Source organism: Pleurodeles waltl, chromosome 1_2, assembly GCF_031143425.1.
Source record: "Pleurodeles waltl isolate 20211129_DDA chromosome 1_2, aPleWal1.hap1.20221129, whole genome shotgun sequence".
Lineage (NCBI taxonomy): Eukaryota > Metazoa > Chordata > Amphibia > Caudata > Salamandridae > Pleurodeles > Pleurodeles waltl.
The window spans coordinates 37,801,161-37,826,751 of NC_090437.1; the positions used below are offsets into that span (position 1 = coordinate 37,801,161).

Sequence of the window (25,591 nt, forward strand, 5' to 3'; positions counted from 1 at the left end):
AATTTTGGTTGGTAGGCTTACCTGGTGGCACAAAGAAATAGTCGCCGGTTTTCAGGTGATACTGTGAACAGTGCACTGTGGCTATTATTTCACCATTAATAACGTAGAACACCTGATAAAGAGAAAATGAAACATTTTCCACAAAACCAAATAAACAAATTCTGCATAGAAAGTAGGCCCAAGCACAGACACATTTAAGCCACTTAGCAGAAATATGCAAGACCAGTCACTGACAGGAATTTCGTCTAAGCTGGTTAACATTTTTAAACTCAACAATGTTTCAGCGTAGCTTTGATGTACGAAAAGGGGTAGGGAGCTGGATTCTGAATGCAGTACCCCTCTCCCACTTTTTGCCTAATTTTTAAACGTACCTTTGATTGAAGACTACTGAGTTCCTACTAACCAGGTCCCCAGAGTCAGTGTTCCTTCCCTAAAACAAGACATCTAGTCACTTGACCCCAAGTGACCAGGCCCTTTAACACCTCTGTAGGTCATTTGTAAATGGTACTACTGGTACCTAGGGCATCGGTACTAAGGAGGGCCACTCAGAGCTGCAAGCACAGTGTGTGCCACTTTCAGGGACCTAGTACCAAACGTATGCAGACTGCCATTACAGGTTGCATGACATGGTGCTCCAAATTTTTTTAACACGTGTGCCATGTCCCCTAAAACAACGCTTGCAATATCTGTAAGTTGTCCCTACAGCTGGCCTTTCAGCCCTAAGGCAGGGTGCATTATATTACAAGTGAGGGCATATATGCATGAGCAAATATGTCCTTACAATGTTCTTAGACATAGTAGGTGTGCAGGGGAGCCATTTTAAATACATGTGAAGGACACTGGTCACTACGAGTTCCCCAGCTACATGACGGCTTCTCTGAACATAGTGATGTTTGGTATCAAACATCTAGTAATAATAAATCCTCACTGATACCAGTGATGGATTTATTAATACATGCATTCAGGGAGCATCTTAGAGATGCCCTCGGAAACCTACCCTACTAGTAGTATGTTGACTGATTGGTCTGAACCAGCACAGCCACCCTAGACAGATTTCTGACCCCCGGAGGTGAAAGCCAGCACTTCAGGAGGCCAGGAACAAAGCCTGCTCTAGGTGGAGGAATTATCACCTCTTCCAGCCAGGAAGGACATTTCAGGGCGGGAAACTTCAAAGGAACAGCTGCGTTTGTTATGCAAACCAGGTCTCCTCAGATGGCAGAGATGACCACCCCCACCCAGTCCTGACCCCACTTCCTGGTGGCAAGACAGGCGGGTAAATTAGTAAGATTAGGAGGTGTGCCCACATCATGCCAGTCCCATCCAGAAGGTGGACTAGCTGATGTGGACACCACTTTTCAGATTCTTCCAACTTGCTTTTGAAAGAATTAGCATTCTAGAGTCAGGGTTATGCCCACTGTAGGAAGCTGGCCTACTGTGTGGTAAACACCCATGGTGTTATCACCTTGTACCAGGTCCAGGTACCCTCTATTAGAGAAGTGTAGGCAGTGTCTGGGAAGACAGTGCCCTCTAGAGGGAGCTGTGGATGAGCAGACAAGACTTATCTAGGCGATATGCAAAGATTATGCAACACCTCTATAGTCACACAGCAACTTACACACATGAAAAAACACACAGTGCTAAAAAAATAAAAGCACTTTATTATAGTAACACAACACTAGAATACTTCTAGGCAGTTCCCCCCAGCTAGATGCAAGTACACACTAATTATATACACAATATCAATCAGAATATAGCATAAAACCAACGCGATCACCGGCACCTGGGGGCGGAGGAGGAGGCGGCATTGATTCAAGGGGCAGGAGCCCTTTAAAACTTGGAAAGCGCTCCTGCCTCGCGGGAAACGCGATCACCGGCACCTGGGGGCGGAGGAGGAGGCGGCATTGATTCAAGGGGCAGGAGCCCTTTAAAACTTGGAAAGCGCTCCCGCCTCGCGGGAAACGCGATCACCGGCACCTGGGGGCGGAGGAGGAGGCGGCATTGATTCAAGGGGCAGGAGCCCTTTAAAACTTGGAAAGCGCTCCCGCCTCGCGGGACGCGCGCGGGCCCGTCCTGTGCCCGTCTGAGACCGGAGGAGGCTGGGCTGGGCCCCCCCTCTTTCATCTGTATTACAACAACAGTAGGCCTCTTCCATAAGCTTCTACTGGCATCCGGAGGATATCACCCAGAGGGCTGTTCTCAAACAAATCTAAAACAAGCACCCAGCTAACGAGTGAGACGCTGCTATCCCCGGAAGTGGGTTGTCAGGCAGGGCCAGTTACTCCAGTGACAGGACACTCAACTCATAAGTAAGGGAGCTGTTTTTCTTTTTCTTTTCTTTTATCACTGTATTTTGTCTTTATTTTATTTTACGGGCATCTTCTTAACATGGGGAAAAGAAAGGCTATAGATTTACCAGCACAATCCAAGGGTACTAAAATAGCAAAAAAACGCCCAAGTAGACCTTTGAATCTGGGTTCACCCAATGGGTCTAACCCATTGGATGAAATAGACCTCCTAGTTAAAGAAGTTGAGTCTATGTTAGGTACACAAACAACTATAGGGGCAAATAATCCAAAGAGAGGCCCCCCTAAGGATAGGAAAATCCCAGAGATATTTAAAAAGAAGGGGACTAGGGATTCTATAGATACTATAACAGGGGTTGATGGGGACGGGGGCCCGCATAACTGTAGGGGCCCCACCCCAAAACCCACTCATAATATAGCGAGTCCTCCAGTATCCCAGTGGGGTCTCCCACATGTACCACAAACACCAACTCTCCTACCATTGACCCCGGTGATCAAGGTGGTCCCAAGCTTATTCTGTACTAATCGTTTTGAACCTCTATTAGCAATAGAGGATTCACTCGTGCCCACGAGTGTGTCCAAGTGCAAGTCAGTAGTTGGAACATCCAACCCTAGTGTTATTCCACCGATCTCCCAGTCCGAGTCGGAAGGCAAAGAATCTGCAGCTAGTAGAGATAACCTGGCTACAGTCCTTCAGAGAGTCGATGAAGTCAAGGGATTGGTTCTAGTATTAATAGATCTTATGAAGAGCAACCGTGCGCACCAGCACGGAAACAACTATGCTTGTGCAGGGATTTGTAAAGTTTGTGGGGAGGTCAGGGGGAAAGAAGCTTTCCCATCATCTGCCCCAAAAAAGGGGGCGGTGTCAAGGGATAATTCTTGTCTCCCCATTAGAGGGGGGACATCTCTTCAAGGGAGGGAAGATTACCGCTGTGATCCCAACAAAGATAATATGAGGCCCAGAAGGAGGTCTACAAATGTACCTAGACACGGAGATCGTCAAGGTAACTGGTCGAGTAATTTAACTAGTGATAGAGCTAGAGGTAGGACCAGCAGACCTGACCTCCCGGAAACTGTCCAAGAGTCCAGTTTTACACAAACCCCTAACAAGCTACACAAGATCCCCTATAATAACATCACTCTCTCCCGCTACAATATTGAGAGTACAGTTATTAAAGAACAGGACCTGCCTACAAGTCAGGGAACAAACAAAACTATCGCCAGGGTCAGCTGAGAACCAAGCTTCTTTGATGAACAAAGTCATACATTGGATACGCTCCCGACGAAGTTGTCTCTCTGTTATTCGTTCTGACATAATATCGGCCAAGAGAAGCAGCGTCACAGGGACCAATTTTGATACAATAACTATCTATTTTGAAGATAAGTCTATGGTGACACAATTAATGGATTTTGATTCTCGTACCCACTTGGATAGTGCAACAACCAGGGGGGGAATAAGACTCATGTTACACCCACATAATTCTGGACTAGCCATGGGACCGGCAGGATTCGATGGTTTAATTAATTCCCGTGGAGGTGCTGTACGAAAGGAAGCTACTAATCTTGGGCCGCTGCCTAATCCTGTATGACTGACTACTGAATCAGCAGCTAATGTGACGGCCCGCTCCAAGGTCTTACATTTGACGGGGGATGATAAAGCACCATCATTAGACATTTGTAGTAATGACCTGAGCGCGGTAGATGCTGGATGCACAATCGTGGTGATAAACCAAGATAAATGTACGTTAGATCTTATGTCATGGAATGTTGCCGGCCTGGCAAAGAAATTAGATGATGGTGAATGGGCCTCTTTTATTAAAAAAATAGATATATGTCTGTTTCAGGAAACTTGGGCGGAGGATGCTACCAATATAGATGGATTTCTCTCATTTAGTGCACCTGCTATACCTCCAGAGAAGGGGAGGGGCCGGGCGAAAGGTGGGCTTTTATTACTTGTTAACAAGAATCTGCAGTGTGACTATAAGCTTTTGGAAATTGATTCTGTAGATCTAAAAGCCATGTGTATTACGTTCAACAGAAGATTATCAATTGTTATTGTTAATGCTTATATACAATCGGTCCCACATGGCTCCGAGTCCCATACCCTGGCTATTTTATCTGAATTTGTAGGAAGCCTCCACCCCTCAACTATCCTAATCATAGCTGGAGATTTTAACTGTACCTTCGAACCTTCTATTCTCATAAGTGGTTTAACTGATGAAGAGGATGAGCAGTGGGGGATCCCACAATTATCCACTACTCGGCCTTGCAAAAAATCTCGGGTGGCCATGCAATTAGCCACATTATGTTCAAACCATGGCCTTAGGGCCTGTAATGGTAGAACCCCATCTGATATGAACAGCGCACCAACTTTCAAAAGGGGCATGTCTATAAGCACTATTGATTACTTCTTGGTCGATGTTAGGTTGTGGCCCCATTTGGTAGACATGAAAGTAGAAGTGAGATGTGATAGTGGCCATTTCCCTTTGCTCCTTACCCTTTCTGGAGAAATGTTCAGGAGAACACTTAATAACTATGCTACAATAATTCCACCACCTTGCTGGAACAACAAATTTACAAAGATTACTTGGCCAAAAGTGATGTCCAACCCTCACCATATTAGAGCAATATATCAAATTTTCTTAAATAGTTTGGCTGAGTACGAAGATCAGACTGTGGGGAATATTCCGATTCTCAAAATACATGACAGCATGACTACTCAGCTACGGGGGTTCTTTTACAAAACAAGGCGGTCAAAGCCACATGAAGGGAAAGGGGCACGTAAGGGATGGTTCGATGAGAGGTGCTCAAAGGCTAAGTCTGGGTTAAGAGCAGCAGTAATGTTTGGTTCCCAGGGGGAAATTAAACAAGCTAGGTCCCTATACAAAGTAACCTTGTCTAGTGCAAAAAAGCGGTGGGAGGATTCCCTGTGGCAGGAATTATTAGATGCTTCCAGAGAGAAGAATAACAAGCGTTTTTGGGAACTTCTGTCTAAAAGAGAAAATGGAGGTAGGAGTTGTCCCAGCAACCATATTCAACCAGAAAGCTGGGTAGAGCATTTTACTACTCTTTATGCCCTACCAGAGGGCCCAATGGACACCAATGTGGTCCACTCTCCAACAAAATTGTTGGATTCAAATTCCAGCATGGCCCTCCAAGTGGAGGCCCAGTGTGTCCCTGAGGGTTACCTCATCTTTACAGTAGAAGAAACCCTTGAGGCTATAAATAGCCTGAAACCTGGCAAAGCACCTGGACCGGATAAGCTTCCTGGAGATCTCTATAGATCGGAACCATATATCTGGTCCTGTTATATTAATGCCATCTCAAATAGCATAGCTGCAGGGGGACAAATTCCAGGTACATGGAAGGGGCAGAGATCATACCCATTTATAAAAGAGGAAATGCTAATCTTCCAGCTAACTATAGGCCAATTAGCCTTATAGACAACTTACAAAAGATCTTTGCTAAACAAATTTTGCAGAGGCTAACCAATTGGGTTGAGGAGTATTAAATCCTTTCCCAATTACAGGCAGGGTTTCGTGCTAAAACTAGCACGATAGACCAGGTCTTTCGACTGGCCATATTGTATTGGAAATATGTTCTTGTTGCCAAGTAGTGCCTGTATGTAGTATTTATAGACCTGCGATCGGCTTTTGCTTTGGTCCCAAGAGCCAAACTGTGGGAAGTGCTGGGTAGATTGGGAGTTCCAGAGGACCTACTACTCCTGTTAAAACGATTACATGAGAACACTTATGCCCAAGTGAGGTGGGGCGAACAAGGCGAACTGACAGAACAGATCCCAATTAGAAGGGGAGTTCGCCAAGGTTGTGTGCTAGCCCCCCTACTATTCACCATATTTATCAATGAAGTAGTAAAGGCTGTGTCCATAGGCCAGAACGATGCCCCCTCCCTGAACACACAAAAAATCCCCATCCTTCTCTTTGCCGATGATTCGCTTCTCATCTCTAAGACACCAATGGGGTTGCAAATCCTTGTTGACCGGTTTAACCAATTTTGTAGCGATCATGGGTTGGAGGTTAATATTAACAAAACGAAACTGATGGTGTTATCCAAGGGACCTAGGAAAAAATGTTCCATTCATATTGAGGGAGTACCCTTGAAGGAAGTAAGCTCTATAGATTACCTGGGAGTCAGGCTAACTAGTAAACTTTCATGGGAAGAGCAGATTACAAAAAGTGCAGGGCTCCTACAACATAGAGCTTCATCCATATTGCGTTTTTATCAAAGCACCTCTACAAAAGTTGTTTCCCCAGCAATAAAAATTTATACAGCTAAGGCTCAAGGTGCAGCCCTGTACGGAGCGGAGGTATGGGGTTACGCTAACTGTAACAAGATTAGTGTGGGGGAAAACAATTTTGCAAGGGCTTTAACTGCATGTCCATGCACCACACCCCTGCTTCCATTATTTCTAGATCTGGGGTTAAGCCGAGTAGCAGATCTAGCTACTTTAAGACCTCTCCTTTATTGGATCAGGTTATGGATAACCCCCGAACTAGATATATATAAGACCTCATTACTCGATCTATTAAAATGCCAAAACGCTATCACTCTTCCCTGGATTCGCCATGTGGCCCATTGGCTTCGGCTATTGGGCCTGGGTGATTATTGGGAAAATCCCCATAAACTAGAGAGACGGCATAAAAATGTTTTGAAGTTAACCTATTGGTCTTATGTTAGGGATAACTACATAACCCACAAATCCCATGGTCGCTTAATTAATTCCTTCATTGATCTTAAATGGTCCCCAAAGTTTGAATCCTATTTGGATATTATACCGGATCTGCAGGGCAAGAGTTTATATGCAAGGTTTCGTTTTGGCTCTTTGCCCTTGATGTCATTGATCCATAGGTGGGGGTCGATTAATCTTCCCGATATATGCCCTGACTGTGGCAGTACTTTTGAAACCATTGAGCACTTTATGTTCTTCTGCCCAGCCTATGCGATTCCACGATCTAAATGGATTCGCAATATTTGCAGGGCTATGGGATTTAAGAACTTCTCTTTGGCTCTACGGGTTCTAAAAAGCCATAATTCAGCCGACGTAATTCTTTCAGTAAGCAAGTATTTAGTAACAGCTTGGCGCATACGATGCCATCTTCAAAAAGTTATTTAAGGCCTCATTTCTTTTATAGATAAGTTTTAGAGTCTTATGTGTAATTCAAGTTATTGTTTTAATGTTTTTATACCAATTTATAGATGTGTATTTATTTATTTACTTAAGTATTACTTATTATCTTTGTTTTTATGTGCTTTTATGGTCATTGATCGAATAAAGCTGATGATGATGATAGCATAAAACCAACAAGCATAGTTAAAACTTAGTAAAAATTAAAGGGGCCCTAGGAAGGTTGAAACCATATACTAAGAAAGTGGAATGCAAGATACAGTCACCCACCCAAGGATGTGGAGTTGCTAGAGGGGAGCTGCAGGAACTAGGAACCCCAAGAGGTGAGTACTAAAGTGACCCCCAGCGACCAGGAGATCAGAGGTAACTCCCTGGCCTTCCCAAGGACTAACAGGAGGACTTAGAAAAAGGATTGTGCAAGTGCAGGACCAGACATGAAGAAACCAAAGGTGGATTCTGGTAAAAGAGAACCTGAAAAGGAAGGGGACAGAGTCCAGTCCACGGTGAAGTGCCCAGTGGGGCAGGAGCTACTACCCACCCTTCTGTGGATGCAGAACCAGGTCGATGAAGGAAGAAGATCAGCTGTGGAGCCCAGGAGCTGAAGAGGAGTCCTTGAAGCAGTGCAGATTGTGACCCACGTCGGCTGTCGGGTCGCAGATGGTTAGTGGTGCAGAAGAACCACCAACAAGCTTTGGTAAATACAAGAGGAGCAGTAGACAAGTTGCAAGGCTGAAGCGGACCAGCAAGGCCCAGGTGACTCGACCCAAGGAGGGGAGTCCAAGGTGACCCTCAGCAGTCGGGAGAGCCAACAGAAAACAGTCACAGCCCCCACAGGCAACCCACTGGCAGCAGACACAGTAAGTCGCAGTGAGGCACAGACAGCACACCTGGAGAGGAGTCCCACATCTCTGGAGCAGCAGAGAGGAGACTGTGCATGGCAGATTGGGGCCAGGGCTACATGGAGGCTGAAGACCCCATGGAGCACAAGCAAATAAGCCCTGGCATCTGCCAGAGTCGCAGTGCACAGGGGTACTGTCCTGCAAGGAGAGGCAATGGTTTACCCTCTCCCAAGTAGGACAGCTGGAAGAGAGGACCACTCCAGATCACCACCTGTGATGCAGAATCCATGCGGTTCTGGAGGAGAGCAGATCCACGCAGTCGGTCGTCGTTGCAGTTGGTGCTTGCAGAAGGGAGATTCCTTCTTGCTTCTTGGTGCAAGCTGAAGTCTTGCCGTCCCCAGAGGATGCACAGCCGGGGAAATGATGCAGTTGCTGGAAGGAGCCGGAGAAGGGTAAGTTACTTACCTGTAAATCCTAGTTCTCTTCCAGGGGAATCCTCATCAATGTCATAAGCGCTGAATATTGCCGCCCACGTGCGGGGACCCCAGAGCATAAACACACATGTATATACATTAAATGTATATGTAAGCATAAAATTGGGTTTCAGTAGATATATATATACCATATACACATGTCTATGTAATCATGCAGTGTATGTTGACAAACAGGCTAAAAATTCCCTATTTTTGTAAAGCTTTTCTTTAATAAAACACTTCAACCAGAGTTAAAACATTTCTTTAAAGCAGGAAAGAGAGCCATAAAATGCATTAGCAATCTTCTATAGAGGGAAAACTGCAATGGAAAGACAAAAGCATTATTAGCCAATAAAATTAACATAGCAAAACAAAAAAACTGGCACAGTGCCCTTTAAGGCCTTGAGAGCCTCCAGTATCCCAACATGCCTCAGAGGTAAGAGTGAGGTGATAGCTGGGTCACAGTTAGGTCAGTGCTTTTTTACGGCGATAAGAGGAGTAGAATAGAAGACTAAACTGCTGTACATCTAGAATTTTGTCTGGATAGGTGGGCGGGTTGCTTATGACTTTGATGTGGATTCCCCTGGAAGAGAACTAGGATTTACAGGTAAGTAACTTATCCTTTATTCCAGGGGATTCTCATAAATAGGCATAAGCACTGAATAGAGTAGAAAGCCCATCCCACACCCATGCGGATAAAGAACTGCAAGCACAAGCAGTTTGCTTGTTCTATTTAAATAGATTTCTTAAAGAAGACTGACCCACTTGAGTGTCTGTCTTAGCATCTGAATCTAGACAGTAATGCCTTGTAGAAGTACGTACTGATCTCCATGTTGCAACTCTGCAGATTTCGGAGATGGGGCTATTCTTCAGAAGGGCTGTTGTTGCTGCCTTGCCCCTTGCTGAATGGGCTTTGGGTCTTGCAGTCAATTGTTTGTTAGCTAATTGGTAAGTAAATACAAAACATGGGAATATTCACTTGGAAATGGTTTGCTTTGAGGCAGCTATGCCCGTTCTCAGGGGGCCATAGTTTACAAACAATTGATCAGACTGTCTGATATCTTGAGTCTTATCCAGATAAAATGTTAGCACTCTTTTCTGATCTAAAGAATGTAAAAATGTTTCTGCTGGTGTTGATGGTTTAGGAAAGAATGTTGGAAGAGAGATGGTCTGGTTAATATGGAAATCAGACTACTTTAGGTAGGAAACCAGGACTGGTTATCATTACCACCATATTATCATGAAAAACTGTGTAGGGTTCTTCAGAATGGAGAGCCTGAATTTCATGGATTCTTCGGGAGGACGTAATGGAAACAAGAAAAGTTGTCTTCCATGTAAGATGTTGCAAAGATGCTTTGTGAATAGGCTCAAGGAGGGGAAGGGGGGGGGGCATTTTGAGCTTAGACAAGACCACATTCAATTCCCACAGAGGGAAAGGTGTACGAAATAGTGGGAAAACTGCTAAATGAAGGAGGTAGGGTAGCATGACATCCTCCCTACTTTTGAGAGGCAGACTGTCGCCTGTGTCAATGGTGTGTTCACACCATGTATTTTGACCAGGAGTCAAAGAAAACAGTTCAGAGACCTGACCTAGGAGATTTCTGCGATCATCCTTTTCTTACTCAGCAAGGCAGTCTGCAACTACAACCCAATCTACTGAGCCATCCACAATATTGTGGGAGAAGCGGTCAGGGACAGGGTCACTCTCTTCTTCCTGTCCCTAATCAGTGGCCATGAACAAAGTCATGTCAGCCCTATCATAGGGTTTCAGGTGATTCACATGAAGCACCCTGTGGGGGCTTCTAGGAGTGCCTAGTCCAACCAGATGGGTGACCTCACCCTTTCCCTTCACAATAGTGTGTGGGTCACTCCACTGGTCTTGTAGTGTGCTGGGAGCCACAGGCTCCACAGGACCCACACCGTCTTTCCGGGCTGGTTAACAGTCAGCACAGCCTTCTGGTCATGCCACTACTTCTGTAGTTCTTGGATGGCCTGAAGATTTTTGGATGCCCTCTTCATGTGTTTGGCCATTCTGTATCTGAACCACAAAAACCACAATGTCCTGTTTTGGGGGGCTTGAGAGGTTGCTCCAAGCCTTCTTTCACAAGACAAGGCAACTCCTAACAGGGTGTCAAAAAAACAAAATTCTAAGGGGGTGCGGCCCAGTCCCTTTTGAGGAACCTCCCTGTAGGCAAAAAGGAGGAAAGGTGACAGGACATCCCATCGTGTCTGCTGCCACTGGGTTGCCTGTGGGGACTGCGACTGCTTCTGTTGGCTCACCCGACTGCTGAGGGTCACTTCAGACTCCCCCTCCTGGGGTGCTGGTCCACTTCAAACTTGCAACTCATCTTTTGCTCCTCTTGCATTTGCCAAGACTTGTTGGTAGTTCTTCTGCACCACTAACCATCTGCAACCCGACAACTGACGTGGGACACCATCTGCAGGGATTGTATCTCACATTCCACTTTCTTAGTATATGGTTTCCCCCTCCCCTAGGGCCCTTGCTATTTTTACTAAGTATTGCCAATGCTTGTTGGTTCTATGCTGTTTACTGATTGCTATTGTGTATATAATTAGTGTGTACTTACCACCAGTTGGGTCCCACGACAACCCATACCGCCATCCTGTTCCTGGCGGGAGAACCGCCAGGAACAGGATGGCGGTATGGGCTGTCAGAATCCCCATGGCGGCGCAGCGAGCTGCGCCGCCATGGAGGATTCTAATGGGCAGCGGAAAACCGGCGGGAGACCGCCGGTTTTCTGCATCTGACCGCGGCCAAACCGCCGCGGTCAGAATGCCCTGCGGGGCACCGCCAGCCTGTTGGCGGTGCTCCCGCCAACCCTGGCCCCGGCGGTCCATGACCGCCGGGGTCAGAATGACCCCCATAATCTCTCTCTTCTCTAGGACTTAGTTTAGTTTATTAATACGGTGTGGTTAATTAAAACCATTGCAAAACTATTAAAATCATAAATACAAAAGTTTACTGAAAAACTACCAGAACAATTGGACACTAAAAAACAACAATGCAATGTCAAAAACTCCAAATTTACAGTTTAACAATTGTGGCTTGTCAGTCCTGCAAGGCTTTTATCTTCTAGAGCCAACCCAGTAACAATCTCATAAGTGCAGGCTCCCCAACATTTGGCACAGGTGTGATAGGCCAGTACAGCAAGTCATTTATCTTTTAAGGCAGGCTCAGTACAGACTTTGGTGTGCAAATTTGCAGTGTTATAACAGGGAGGATAGACCAGATACACAGCTGGGACCTTTCGGGCAAAAACTGCAAGTGAGCTTTGTAGGAGGCTGATTCAGTATTTGTGTACACCTACATGTGTGACACCCTGTACTGAGACCAGGCACCCCTTAGACCTAGTGTAGGCCGCTCTAGATAACCAGAGCTCTCATAAGGGTAGCTGTGGAGAGCAGCTAAGGCTTTTCCAGGAGGGAGTTAAGCAGTTGCAATACCACACGTCAGTCAGTGAGGTACAGACAGTAAAGAACCACACTAGTGTTAGAAAAATATGTAATATTTATTATAACACCCACTCTAGGGCTAACTTCGGTATAGCTCCTAACCGGAGTTATGGGCATCCAAAAATATACTTAGCAATAGGTCAGTGTCAGGTCAGTGTCCATAGACAAACAGGGGGAAGTCGCAGATGGATTTTTCGCATTTTAGGACCTTTAACAGAGGTCCCAGAAGAAAACCGTTGGGACATGGGAGGTTGGATAATGCTGCCACCTGCGGATGCCCTGAACAGTGGAGTACCTACACCAGGGAGTCCAGGTGCATGGGGTGAAGTGTTGTCTGGACCTCCAGTTAAAGTCAACAGGGACTTTCATTGTCCAGCTGCTGTCACGACCCGTGGACCAGGTCGGTGAAACTCAAGCATGGATTCCCGAAGAAGAGGACCTAAGGAGAGAAGGAACAGAGTCCAGACCACCCAGAGGTGCCCAGGAGGTGCAGGAAGTCAATGGCCACTATTCTTGGTGATGCTTTCCTGTAGGACAGTGGACGAAGAAGTGCAGCTGTGGAGTCCAGGAGATGCAGGAGGATCCCAGGAGTCGTCCACAAGCTGTCCCATGCCGGTTGTCGAGATGCACAGGGGTCCGTGGGACCACCAACAAGCCTTGGCAAATGCAGAGAAATGTTGCACAGAGTTATCAGGATTTGTGGGGACCAGCAAGTCCCAGGTTACTCAACCTTGGCAGGTAGGCGAGGGCCAGGCTTCGGCAAGTAGGAAAACCAGCAGGCACAGGGAGCCCTGAGCAGCACAGCAAAGAGAAATGCTCATGTTGCAGGAGTTGCAGAGAGGATGTTGTTCTTGGAGCTGGAGAGTGCTGGAGGCCGGGGCTTCTTGGGGTTAGGAGGTCTTCGGACTGAAGAGTCAACAAGTCTTGGCAACAACAAACAAGTTACTTACCTTCGGTAACGGTTTATCTGGTAGAGACATGTTCAAGCTGCAGATTATTTACCTTAGAATTTCCCCCAGGCGTCAGACTGGATCAGGCGATCTTTCTTCTAGCAGTACCCTTGCATGCCATCAGGTGGAGTCGGTCGACTCAGCATCCTTCATTAGCGTCATGGTCACTGTGATGACGGTGGGGGTAGTACACAGGCGCCGCCTCTGTGCGGTGACATCAGTTTTGGTGTGAAGCCACAAAGAACACCAAAAATGGTGCACCACACTAGGGCCCTGAAAGGGGAATCCCTGTCCCTAGAAATCAGTTTGCAAGTGAGGAGGATGGGTGGCTCGGTAAGGAATCTGCAACTCTAACATGTCTCTACTAGATAAATCGCTACCAAAGGTAAGTAACTTCTAGTTACAGATTCCTTACTTTAAAATAGATACCCAAGCAATACCATGCTCAATGGTGGGATGTGAACCAAGATTATACCAAAAAGTCCTGCAGGACCGAACAACCAAAATAGCAATCTCTGCAGACCTGAATGTCCAGACAGTAATGTCTTGTGAACGTGTGCAGAGATGCCCACGTTGCTGCCTGGCAGATATCCTGGTCAGGAACTCCACGTGCTAACGCTGTAGTAACACCAGTTGCACTGGCAGAGTGAGTGTGCAAGCCCCAGGGGGGTGCTCCTTTGCCAAAGAGTAGCAAATGTTGATGCAAAGCAGGACCCATCGTGAGATGGTACGCTTCTGCACTTCCTTCCCTTTCTTCGCACCCACATATCCAACAAAGAGTTGATCGTCCACCCGGCAACCTTTACTACAATTGAGGCAGAACCCCAATGCTCTTTTTGAATCCAGACAGGGGAGTCTTTTGTCTTCATGAGAAGGATGTGGGGGTGCGTAAAAAGTAGGGAAAGTGATGGATTGACCTACATGAAAAAGCGTAACAACCTTGGGAAGGAAGGACACCCTCATACGAAGCACCACTTTGCCAGGGTCAAGAGCCCAGAATGGAGGCTTGGAAGAAGGGGCTTGAAGCTAACTCACTCTGCGATCAGAGGTGATGAAAACAATAAGAGTAAGGTGCTGCAAGAGACAATTGTGCAACAACTCATAAGTGGCACAATTTAAGTAAGTGAGGACCAGGTTGAGGTCCCACGGGGGCATCATAAATGGGGTCAGAGGAAACAAATGGGTGAGTCTCATAAGGTATCTACCAACAATAGGACACTTGAAAAAGGAAGGTTGGTCTTGCAATCTAAGAAAGGCTGAGATAGCTGACAAGTAACCTTTGTGGGTGCCCAAAGCAGAGCAATGCTGGGCTAAAGAACGGTTGAACAAGAGAACCTCAGAGAGAGAGGATCAACATAATTGTTCGTACAGCATGCCACAAATTTATGCCAATGACAGGCGTATACCGTTTTGGTTGAGGGTTTTGGTTGAGGGGTGCCTGGCTGCCAAGATAACATCACAGACTTCAGGTGGGAGGTCAAAATCTGTCAACTGCCACCGTGCAATCTCCACGCATGAAGCCGAAGACTGGACAGGTTCGGGTGGAGGACCCTAACATGCTGCTGCCACAGAAGATCCTCTGAACGGAAGCTCTGGATACAATACTCTTCGTGCTCAGTCTGGAGACACAAGGATTACTTGGGTCCGGTCGTTCTTAATCTTCTTCAAAACTCTGGACAGAAGTGATATTGGCGGGAAGGCATAAAGGAGGTCTGAGTTCCACTCGAGAAGAAAAGCGTTGATGAGCGAGTGCCTCCTTGGAAACTCCAACGCGCAAAACAGCTCACATTGTGCATTCTCTGCGGAGGTGAACAGATTTAACCAAGGCTTTCCCCACTGCTTAAGAGGCCTTGCGCCACTGCCGTATGGAGAAGCCATTTGTGATTGACTATGCATCGACTGCTGAGTTGGTCTTTCAGAGAGCCCGCCAGATGTTGAACCACCAGGGTAGTGTCCTGATGTGCCAGCCATGTCCAGAGGCGCAGAGCCTCTTGACAAAGGGTCCAGGACCCCACTCCACACTGTCTGTTGCAGTATCACATGGCGGTAGTGTTGTCCGTGAACACCTGCACCGCTTTCCCTTTGAGAGAGGGAAGGAATGCTCTCAATGTAAGCCTGATCGCCTGGAGTGCCAAAAGATTGATGTGGAGTCCAGACTGCTCGAGACCAGACACTTCTAATCTCTGCCTCTCCCATGTGGCCATCCCATTTCAGAAGCAAGGTGTCTGACACTACTGTAAGATCTGGTTGGGGAAGGGAGAGAAATCTGCTGCTGATCCAATCCCGATTCAAAAGCCACCAGTGCAGGTCTTTTGCAGTCCACTCTGAGATCTGAACCATGTCCGAGAGATTCCCCTAATGATGTGCCCAATGGAACTTCAGGTTCCAAAGCAATGCCCGCATATGCCATCTGGCATGTGTCACCAGCAGGATCCAGGAGGCCAAGAGGCCAAGCAGCCTCAGAGTCATTCTCACCGAAACCCAGGATAGAGGCTGAAACATTGGAACAGCGAATGTATCCAAAACAGCTCAGATGAAATGGAGCCTCTGGTCAGGTGTGACTTCGGCATGTTTATTGTGAACCCCAGCGTGTACAGAAGATCTGCCGTAGTCTAAAGGTGAGAGACGACTTTCTGGGGCTTGTTTGCCTTCACATCCAGTCGTCGAGGTAGGGGGAAGACAGAAATCCCTAAACTGCGCAGATGCTCTGTGTTGGAAATCGCCCTTCTACAGGGTTATCCCCAGACTTTTTGCCTTCCTCCTTCTCTTTTTCTAACCTCATTTTTGCTGGCTTTTAGACTCTGCGCACTTTACCACTGCTAACCAGTGCTAAAGTGCATATGCTCTCTCCCTTTAAACATGATAACATTGGATCATACCTGATTGGACTATTTAATTTACTTATAAGTCCCTAGTAATGTGCACTATAGGTGCCAAGGGCCCGTAGATTAAATGCTACTAGTGGGCCTGCAGCACTGGTTGTGCCACCCACTTAAGTAGCCCCTTTACCTTGTCTCAGGCCTGCCATTGCAAGGCCTGTCTGTGCAGTTTCACTGTCACCTCGACTTGGCATTTAAAAGTACTTGCCAAGCCTAAACCTCCGCTTTCTCCACATATAAGTCACCTCTAATGTGTGCCCTAGGTAGCCCCTAGAGCAGGGTGCTGTGTGGGTGAAAGGCAGGACATGTACCTGTGTAGTTTACATGTCCTGGTAGTGTAAAACTCCTAAATTCGTTTTACACTACTGTGAGGCCTGCTCCCTTCATAGGCTAACATTGGGGCTGCCCTCATACAGTATTGAAGTGGTAGCTGCTGATCTGAAAGGAGTAGGAAGGTCATATTTAATATGGCCAGAATGGTAATACCAAATCCTGCTGACTGGTGAAGTAGGATTTAATATTACTATTCTAGAAATGCCACTTTTAGAAAGTGAGCATTTCTTTGCACTTAAATCTTTCTGTGCCTTACAATCCACGTCTGGCGGGGCTTAGTTGACAGCTCCTTGTGCATTCACTCAGACACACCCCAAACACAGGGTACTCAGCCTCACTTGCATACATCTGCATTTTGAATGGGTCTTCCTGGGCTGGGAGGGTGGAGGGCTTGCTCTCACACAAAGGACTGCCACACCCCCTACTGGGACCCTGGCAGACAGGATTGAACTGAAAGGGGACCTGGTGCACTTCTTAGCCACTCTTTGAAGTCTTCCCCACTTCAAAGGCCATTTGGGTATATAATAGGGCCTCTGCCCTACCTCATCAGACACTTGCTGGAGAAGAAACCTGAATCAGAACCTGCATCCTGCCAAGAAGAACTGCCTGGCTGCCTAAAGGACTCACCTGACTGCTTTCTACAAAGGACTGCTGCCTTGCTGTTGCCCTGCTGCCTTGCTAAACTCTTGGCTGTAAAAGTGCTCTCCAAGGGCTTGGATAGAGCTTGCCTCCTGTTCCCTGAAGTCTCAGGACCAAAAAGACTTCTCTTTTTCATTTGGACTCTTCGTGCGTGGAAAATTTCGACGCACAGCTTGCTCCGCGGCAAGAAAATCGCTGCACACCGACGCTGATCGACGCAACACCTTCGGGGCGGCCGGAACTTCGACGCATGGCCTCGCAAGGACAACGACCGCCCGACTTCCAGAGGGGAAATCAACGCGACGCCTGCCGTGAGAATGAGAATTCCACGCACAGCCTCCCGGAACAACGCGAAGCCGGAAAATAAGCCGAAGAATCCACGCACAGACCCCGGGACATCTGGTAATCCCGCGACCCACAGAAAGAGACTGTCCGCGTGCCGGAAAACTACGCACGACTTCCTCGCGTGAAAAATAACGACGCAAGTCCGGGTGTGCAGGGGAGAAATCGACGCACACACCATTTTTCCACGCATCTCTTCTTCTGCGGCCCTTTGCGGAGATTTTCCACTTTAAACCAGGTACTTTGTGCTTGAAAGAGACTGTTTGCTTTTTAAAGATTTAAGACACTTTATATCACTTTTCAGTGATATCTCTACAATTTCACCTTGGATCTTTATTCGTTTTGACCTACAATTATCCTGATAAATATTATATATTTTTCTAAACACTGTGTGGTGTATTTTTTTGGTGCTATATTGTGTTATTGTATGATTTATTGCACAAATACTTTACACATTGCCTTCTAAGTTAAGCCTGACTGCTCGTGCCAAGCTACCAGAGGGTGGGCACAGGATAATTTTGGATTGTGTGTGACTTACCCTGACTAGAGTGAGGGTTCTTGCTTGGACAGAGGGTAACCTGACTGCCAACCAAAAACCCCATTTCTAACATTGGTGATCAATGAGGATAGGACTTGTATTTGTGCAGTGACATACAGTAGCTAAGTATTTCACTACATACCCACAGTTGAAGGTCAACTTTATTTTTATCTCTTTTTGCAAATTCGTTTTTCCTGACAATTTTCAAAAACGAAATCCTCACTCAACATGTCTCTGGCTGGGTCTCAAGTAGGAGATTTGGACCTAGCCCTGCTGGAAACATATACTGCCAAACAGCTAAGAGGGTTCTGCAGGGTGTTGAGAGTACCCACCCAAGGGGCCTCCAAAAAGGAGGACTTTCAAGTGGCGCTGAGGGCCTGGGCAGAAGCCCATTTAGAGGAGGATGAGGAGGAAGAGGAGCCAGAAAATGGCCTCTCAGAGGATTTGTTGCCATCAGTGGGTGATGTTACCACTGCAATTATGCCCCCTTCCAGACCAGGGAGCAGTGTCTCTGAGCAAAGCCTGACCGCAGAGGAAAGGAGAGAAGAAAGGGAGTTCCAATTGCAAATGGCAAAACTGAAAATTGAAGCCAAACAAGCTGAGGCTGAAAGAGCAGCCAAACAGGTGGAAGCTGAAAGAGCTTTGGCTGACAAGAAACTATTGTTGGCTCATGAACTGAGTCTCAAGGAGATGGAGATCAAGGCGAGAGTCTGAATCCAGCAATAATGGTGGCAGCATACAGACAGGACCTGCTGGAGAAAAGAAGGTTTGTATACCCAAAGAACGAGTTACTTACCTTCGGTAACGACTTTTCTGGTGGATACACTAGCTACCTGTGGATTCCTCACCTATTGAATACTCCCCTGCGCCAGCATTCGACGGAAGTCTTCTTCCTAGCTTCTGCACGTCGACGAGGACGTCACAATTGCCCACGCGACGCCGTCTGACGTCATACAGGCAATAAGAGGTCCTCGCCGTTACCGAAGGTAAGTAACTCGTTCTTCTGATGGATACAACTACCTGTGGATTCCTCACCTATTGAATAGAGTCCCAAAGCAGTACCGCACTCGGTTGAGGGTGCCTGAATGGTCAAACCAAGAAATCCTGCAGCACCGACCGTGCAAAATGGCCATCCCTCCTAACCTCAGAATCCAAGCAGTAATGCTTCGCAAAAGTATGAAGGGATGACCAAGTTGCGACCTTGCAGATGTCGACCACAGGAACACCCCTAGCCAAGGCCGAAGAGGCCGACTTAGCTCTGGTGGAATGAGCTCTTATACCATCAGGGTATACCTTCTTTGCTAGAGAATAACACAGTTTAATGCAAAGAATGACCCACCTGGAGAGTGTTCTCTTGTGGACTGCCCTTCCTCTCCTCTATCCCACGTACCCGAGGAAGAGTTGATCCTCCAACCTGAAATCCTTCGTTCTGTTCACATAGAAGCTTAGCGCTCTCCTTGGGTCTAAGCAGTGTAGTCTTTCTTCTTCTTTCGAAGGATGAGGCAGGGGATAAAACGAGGAAAGAGTAATCGTTTGGGCCATATGAAAGGGTGAAACAACCTTCGGTAGGAAAGCAGCCTTGGTCCTCAACATCACCTTATCCCCATAAAAAGATGTGTAAGGAGGTTTAACAGATAGAGCCTGCAGCTCACTAACTCTTCTTGCGGAAGTAATTGCCACAAGGAAAACAGTCTTTAGAACTAATAACCTTAAAGGGCAAGAATGCATAGGCTCAAACGGTGAACCCATAAGAAAAGTCAAGACTAGGTTTAGATCCCACTGAGGCATAATGAAAGGAGTGGGAGGAAATTTGTTAATGAGACCTTTTAAAAATCTAAGTACTATAGGGGATTTGAATAGAAAAGGTTGGTCCGGAAGACATAGAAAGGCTGACAGGGCAGATAAATATCCCTTAACTGTAGCCACTGCACAACCCCTCTGTGCCAGAGACAATGCAAAAGACAAGATATCTGATAAGTGAGCACGTAAGGGGTCAATTTGCCTCTCTCCACACCAATTCACAAATTTAGCCCACCTATTAGCGTAGATAGATTTAGTGGAGTGTCGCCTTGCCGATAAGATAACACCCACTACGTCAGGCGGGAGAGAAAAGGAACTCAGGTTGCCCCGTTCAATCTCCAGACATGAAGGTGCAGGATCTGGAGGTGGGGGTGTAAAACGTGCCCCTGCGACTGCGAGAGGAGGTCTGCCCTGAGAGGGAGACGGAGCGGGGGGCATAGTGAGAGTTGGAGAAGGTCAGTGTACCATACCCTCCTTGGCCAATCCGGAGCTTTTAAGATGACTTGGGCCCGGTCTTGGCATATTTTCCTCAAAACTCGAGGAATCAAGGGTATGGGGGGGGGGAAGCGTAAAGCAACTGGTCGCACCAGGTCATCTGAAACGCGCCCCCCAATGCTCCTTGTACCGCATACTGGAGGCTGCAGAATAACGGGCAGTGCGAGTTCTCCCGAGTGGCAAACAGATCTATCCGAGGAAACCCCCACATCTGGAAAATTAGACGGACTTGATCCGGATGGAGACGCCACTCATGATCGGTCGAGAAATGGCGACAGACTGTCCGCACGCACGTTCAAGACTCCGGCCAGATGATTTGCTACCAAGCAAATCTGATGGTCCTTTGCCCAGGACCAAAGCCGTAGAGCTTCTCTGCAGAGAAGGTACGACCCTGCTCCTCCCTGCTTGTTTATATACCACATCGCGGTAGTATTGTCCGTCAGGACCTGAACCGACTGACCGCGAAGGGATGGGAGGAAGGCCTTGAGTGCAAGACGTACAGCCCGCAACTCCAACAGATTTATATGAAACATCTGTTCTACTGGAGACCAAAGACCTTTGATCTCCAGGTCCCCCAGATGAGCTCCCCACCCTAGAGTGGAAGCATCCATTAATACTGTGGCCACAGGCGGAGCTTGCGAGAACGGCCTTCCTCTGGAAAGATTGCCATCCGCAATCCACCATTTTAAATCCGTGGCAGCATCTCTGGAGATCTTCACCGAACCTTCGAGATCTCCTTTGTGTTGAGACCACTGCTTTGGGAGGCACCACTGAAGAGCCCTCATGTGCCAGCGAGCGTGAGTGACCAGCAGTATGCAAGAAGCAAACAGACCGAGCAGGCGCAGGACCTTGAGGACCGGAATGACCGCTCCACTTCGAAACATTGGAACCAACGCCTGAATGTCCTGAATCCGCTGAGGCGGAGGAAAGGCACGATTCAATGTTGTGTCCAGTACTGCCCCTATGAACAGGAGGCGCTGAGAGGGATCTAGGTGAGATTTGGGCACATTCACTGAAAAACCCAGGTCGAACAACAGCTGGGTTGTCGACTGAAGGTGATGCAACACGAGCTCCGGAGACTTGGATTTGATCAACCAGTCGTCCAGGTAAGGGAATACTGCTACCCCCTTCCTCCTGAGCTCTTCCGCAACCACCGACATCACCTTTGTGAAGACTCGGGGTGCTGAAGTAAGACCAAATGGAAGGACCGCAAACTGATAGTGCTGCAACCCCACTACAAACCGGAGATACTTCCTGTGCGACTTGAGCATCGGGATATGTAAGTAAGCATCCTGTAAATCGACAGACACCATCCAGTCTCCATCGTTTAGCACCAAAAGCACCTGAGCTAGGGTCAGCATCTTGAAATTCTCCTGTTTCAGGAACCAATTCAAGATCCCCAGGTCCAGGATTGGCCTCAAACGACCATCCCTCTTGGGGATCAGGAAATACCTTGAATAACAACTCTGACCCCTCTCCTGCTCTGGAACCAACTCCACTGCACCTTTTGAAAGGAGGACTTGAACCACCTGTTCTAGTAACAGGAGATGCTCTTCTGAACAGTAGGATGGGCGGGGCGGGATGGGGGAGGAAACTCCCGAAAGGGAAGGGCATAGCCTTTCCCCACAATGCTGATGACCCAGGAGTCCGATGTTATAACCTCCCACTTGTGGAGAAAATTCAATAACCTTCCCCCTACAGGAGTGGTGTGAGAAGGAATTGGTGGAAGTCTAAGGCTGCTTCCCATGCTGCACCCCTCCAGAGGAAGAGGAAGAGGCAGAGGCAGAGTGCTGCTGGGTGGCTCCTCTGGTCCGGACCCTACCCCTCCCTCTGTAAGATCTATAGGAGAGAGCAGAGGCGGGTTGTTGCTGGAATCTCCCTCGAAAGGAGGAGGAGGAACCACGACCAAATCCTCGAAACCTCCTAAAAAGTCTGGAGGAAACAGAAGAGGAGGCCTGCAAGCCTAAAGACTTCGCAGTGGCTCTACTCTCCTTGAATCTCTCTAGAGCTGAGTCTGCCTTGGAGCCGAAAAGTTTATCGTCATCGAATGGAAGGTCCAAGAGGGTTGACTGTACATCAGAAGAGAAACCAGAGCTACGAAGCCAGGCCTGCCTCCTTGTAGCAACAGCAGTACCCATAGCCCTGGCTACAGAGTCAGTCGTATACAGTCCAGATTGAATAACCTGGGTTGCCGCTGCTTGAGCATCAGAAACTAAGCTCATAACCTCTTGGGGCACCTCAGTATGAGACTACTTTCCTTCGTCCATCAGGGCGTAAATGTATCTTCCTAAAATACAGGTAGCATTAGTGGATTTTAAAGCCATGCTACATGATGAAAAAGCCTTTTTTGATGAAGTGTCCATTTTCTTAGAGTCTCTATCTGAGGGCACAGCTGGAAATGATCCTGGGGCAGACCGGGCTGAACATGAAGCCTGAACCACTAGGCTTTCAGGAGTTGGGTGCCTGGAGATGAAGCCTGGGTCAGCAGGAGCCACTCGATATCTTCGAGCACAGATCTGTTCACCGCCGAAGATGACACCGGCTTCTTCCAAATTTCCATGATCGGATCCAACAAAGCCTCATTAAAAGGCAGAAGTGGCTCTGCGGTTGTTGAGGCAGGATGCAACACTTCCGTTAAAATGTTCGGCTTAGGCTCAGACACCGGCAAAGGGAGGTCTAAAAAGTCAGCTGCTTTCCTAATGACTGAATGAAATGTTGCAGCCTCCTCCGTATACTCTCCAGGTGATGACAAGTCCCATTCTGGAGAGGTGTCCAGACCACTAGCCGTGTCTAAGCCATGAAGATCTTCTCGAGATTCCTCAATCTGTCCTTCCTCTAATGTCTGTCTCCGATATTCTTGTTCCTCAAGGAGGCGAAGAGCAAGCCTCCTCGAATGTAACCTTTCCTCTATCCTCGGCGTCGACATGGCTTCAGCAGACGTCGAAGCCTGACGCCGCTCTTTGGATCCATCAGAGGTCGGATCCATCGGCGCCATGGATTTCTTCGGCGCCGAACGAGGAGAAGGGCGGACAGAAGACTGTTCCGGCGCCGGAACCACAGGTCTACTCGGCGTCACTGGCTGAGATGCTGACGCCATAGGCGCCGACCCCACATTTCCCATGGGAAGAAAGGTCATAAAAGGTGCCGGTCGTAACGGAGCCGGAGCACCCATGTTGAAAGCCAAAGGGCCTAAAGGACCAGCCGGTCCACCACCTGGAGCCATCTGCTGAAAGATGGAGAACATCGCATTCAAGAATGCGGAACTATCAGCTTCAGGGGCCAGGGAAGCCGGGTACTGAGGAGCCTGGGTTGTAGGCGACATCGACGCCGGTCCCGACGTCTGCAAAGCTGGAGAAAACTCTTGACACCGAGGAACCTTGAACATAGAAGGATGAATTCACAGGCGACGTCGGCGAAGTCGGGGATGTCGGAGATGCTAACGGCGTCTGCGGTTGGGGAGAGATGGTGGGACTCACTTCCCAAGTCTTCCGGCGTCGAGTCGAAGGTGGCCTCGATCGCGATCTCTCCCTGCTCGACCGGCATCGAGATTCTCGACGATGCCGGGAGTCCTGATGACGCCGATGCGACTTCGGTGAAGATGACTTGCGATGATGTCTTTTCTCCTTTTTCTTTGATTTTGCCAAAAAGAGCTTTGCCTCACGCTCCTTTAAGGCCTTTGGATTCATTCCTTGACAAGAGTCACATTTGCCAACATCGTGGTCGGAACTAAGACACCACAACAGTCAGAATGTGGGTCTGTAACCGACATTTTGCCACTGCACTCGTTGCAGGGCTTGAATCCAGATTTTCATTGCAACATTTTAACCTGTCACAAAGAGAAAACAGCAAAAATAACTGTAACCACGTTGAGTAGTAACAGTAGCTCCCTCGAAGAATAACCGTCGTTCGAATGGCACGGAAAAAAGGGAACTGACGTCGGCGAGGACCTCTTATTGCCTGTATGACGTCAGACGGCGTCGCGTGGGCAATTGTGACGTCCTCATCGACGTGCAGAAGCTAGGAAGAAGATTTCCGTCGAATGCTGGCGCAGGGGAGTATTCAATAGGTGAGGAATCCACAGGTAGTTGTATCCATCAGAAAATGTGGTGCCCAGTTTTGTGGTGGGAGATGACATAGATAAATGGTTAGCTGCTTATGAAGTTGCACTAAGGGCTCATGAGGTTCCTGAAGGGCAATGGGGGGTAGCTATGTGGGGTTATGTGCCGCCATTGGGGAAGGACACACTTCTCATATTGGATCAACCTGATCAAAACACATACCCACTTCAGAAAGCCACTTTACTTGCCAAGTTTCGGCTGACCCCTAAGGGATACCGTCAGAGGTTCAGGGACAGCACCAAACAAACCACTCAAACATGGGTAGATTTATTTGACTTTTCCAGTAAGGCACTGAATGGATGGGTGCGGGGCAACAAAGTAGATAATTATAAAGGGTTATATGACTTGATTCTGAGAGAGCATATGCTCAATACTACTTTTACAAAGTTGTGCCAGCACTTGGTAGATAGTAAGCTGACTGATCCCAGGAAGCGGACCTCTGGGTTAGCACCAGAGTGTCCAAAAAGGTATCTGGGAGTGACCCGAAGGCGGGTGGCTCCGGTTCCCCCCGAAAGAGTGAGGGTGAAGTTAGAGATGACCCAGACGAGTCCCAGAGTAAGGGGGGAGGAAAGGGTTCCCATGCCACATCTGAGAAACAGGGTGGTGATTCTGGTGGGCAGTGGCCCAAAGCATCCCATTCCCAACCCCGCTGCTTTGAGTGTTCCCAGCTAGGACACAGGAAGGGGGACTCTGTCTGTCCAAAGAACTCACCCTGGATTGGGACCCTACAGGGGTGGCCCATGTGGCCTTAGGGGAAAGTAGTCCCCAGGGGCAGGTCGTGGACCATGCCTTCATCTCCTTTAGTTGGGAGGTGGACTCAGAGGGTAAACTGGTGATCCCTGAGGGTGGGAGTCGTCACTTCCACCAGGTGGGAGTGAATAGGGTCCCAGTCACCGCTCTGAGAGACACAGGGGCTAGTCTTACCATGATTGTGGAGAGACTAGTGTCACCAGAGCAGTACACCGGACAGGTGTGTAGAGTGACTCCATCCATTGGGGAAGACTTCTTCCGCCCCATGGCCCGGGTGTCCCTAGAGTGGGGTGGGGAGGTGACCCAGAGGCGGGTCATAGTTAGTCCCCAGCTGCCCATTGACTGCATTCTGGGGAATGAGTTTCCCTTAGTGTCAGGAGAGCTAAGAGGGTTGACCCCTAAGGGTGCCCTGACAGTTCAGATGTCTGGCAGTACCACTCCCCAGAGGAGGGTATGTGAGCCCAGATGGGGAGGCACGGTGAGGAAGGACTCAACCCGGTCCTCTGTTCAGC

At 48.0% G+C, this 25,591-nt stretch overlaps 1 protein-coding gene across 2 annotated transcripts in view; it reads right to left on the reverse strand.

The window, feature by feature from the left end:
- Positions 1–25,591, reverse strand: part of CENPC (centromere protein C) — a 904,489-nt gene that overhangs the window by 39,175 nt on the left and 839,723 nt on the right. The window contains exon 25 of one of the 2 annotated variants that reach the window (XM_069235758.1): positions 22–112. The exons of the other annotated variant lie outside the window; for it this stretch is intronic. Coding sequence (XP_069091859.1) covers positions 22–112 — 91 coding nt within the window. The remainder of the gene's footprint in view (positions 1–21; positions 113–25,591) is intronic. 2 annotated transcript variants of the gene reach the window in all.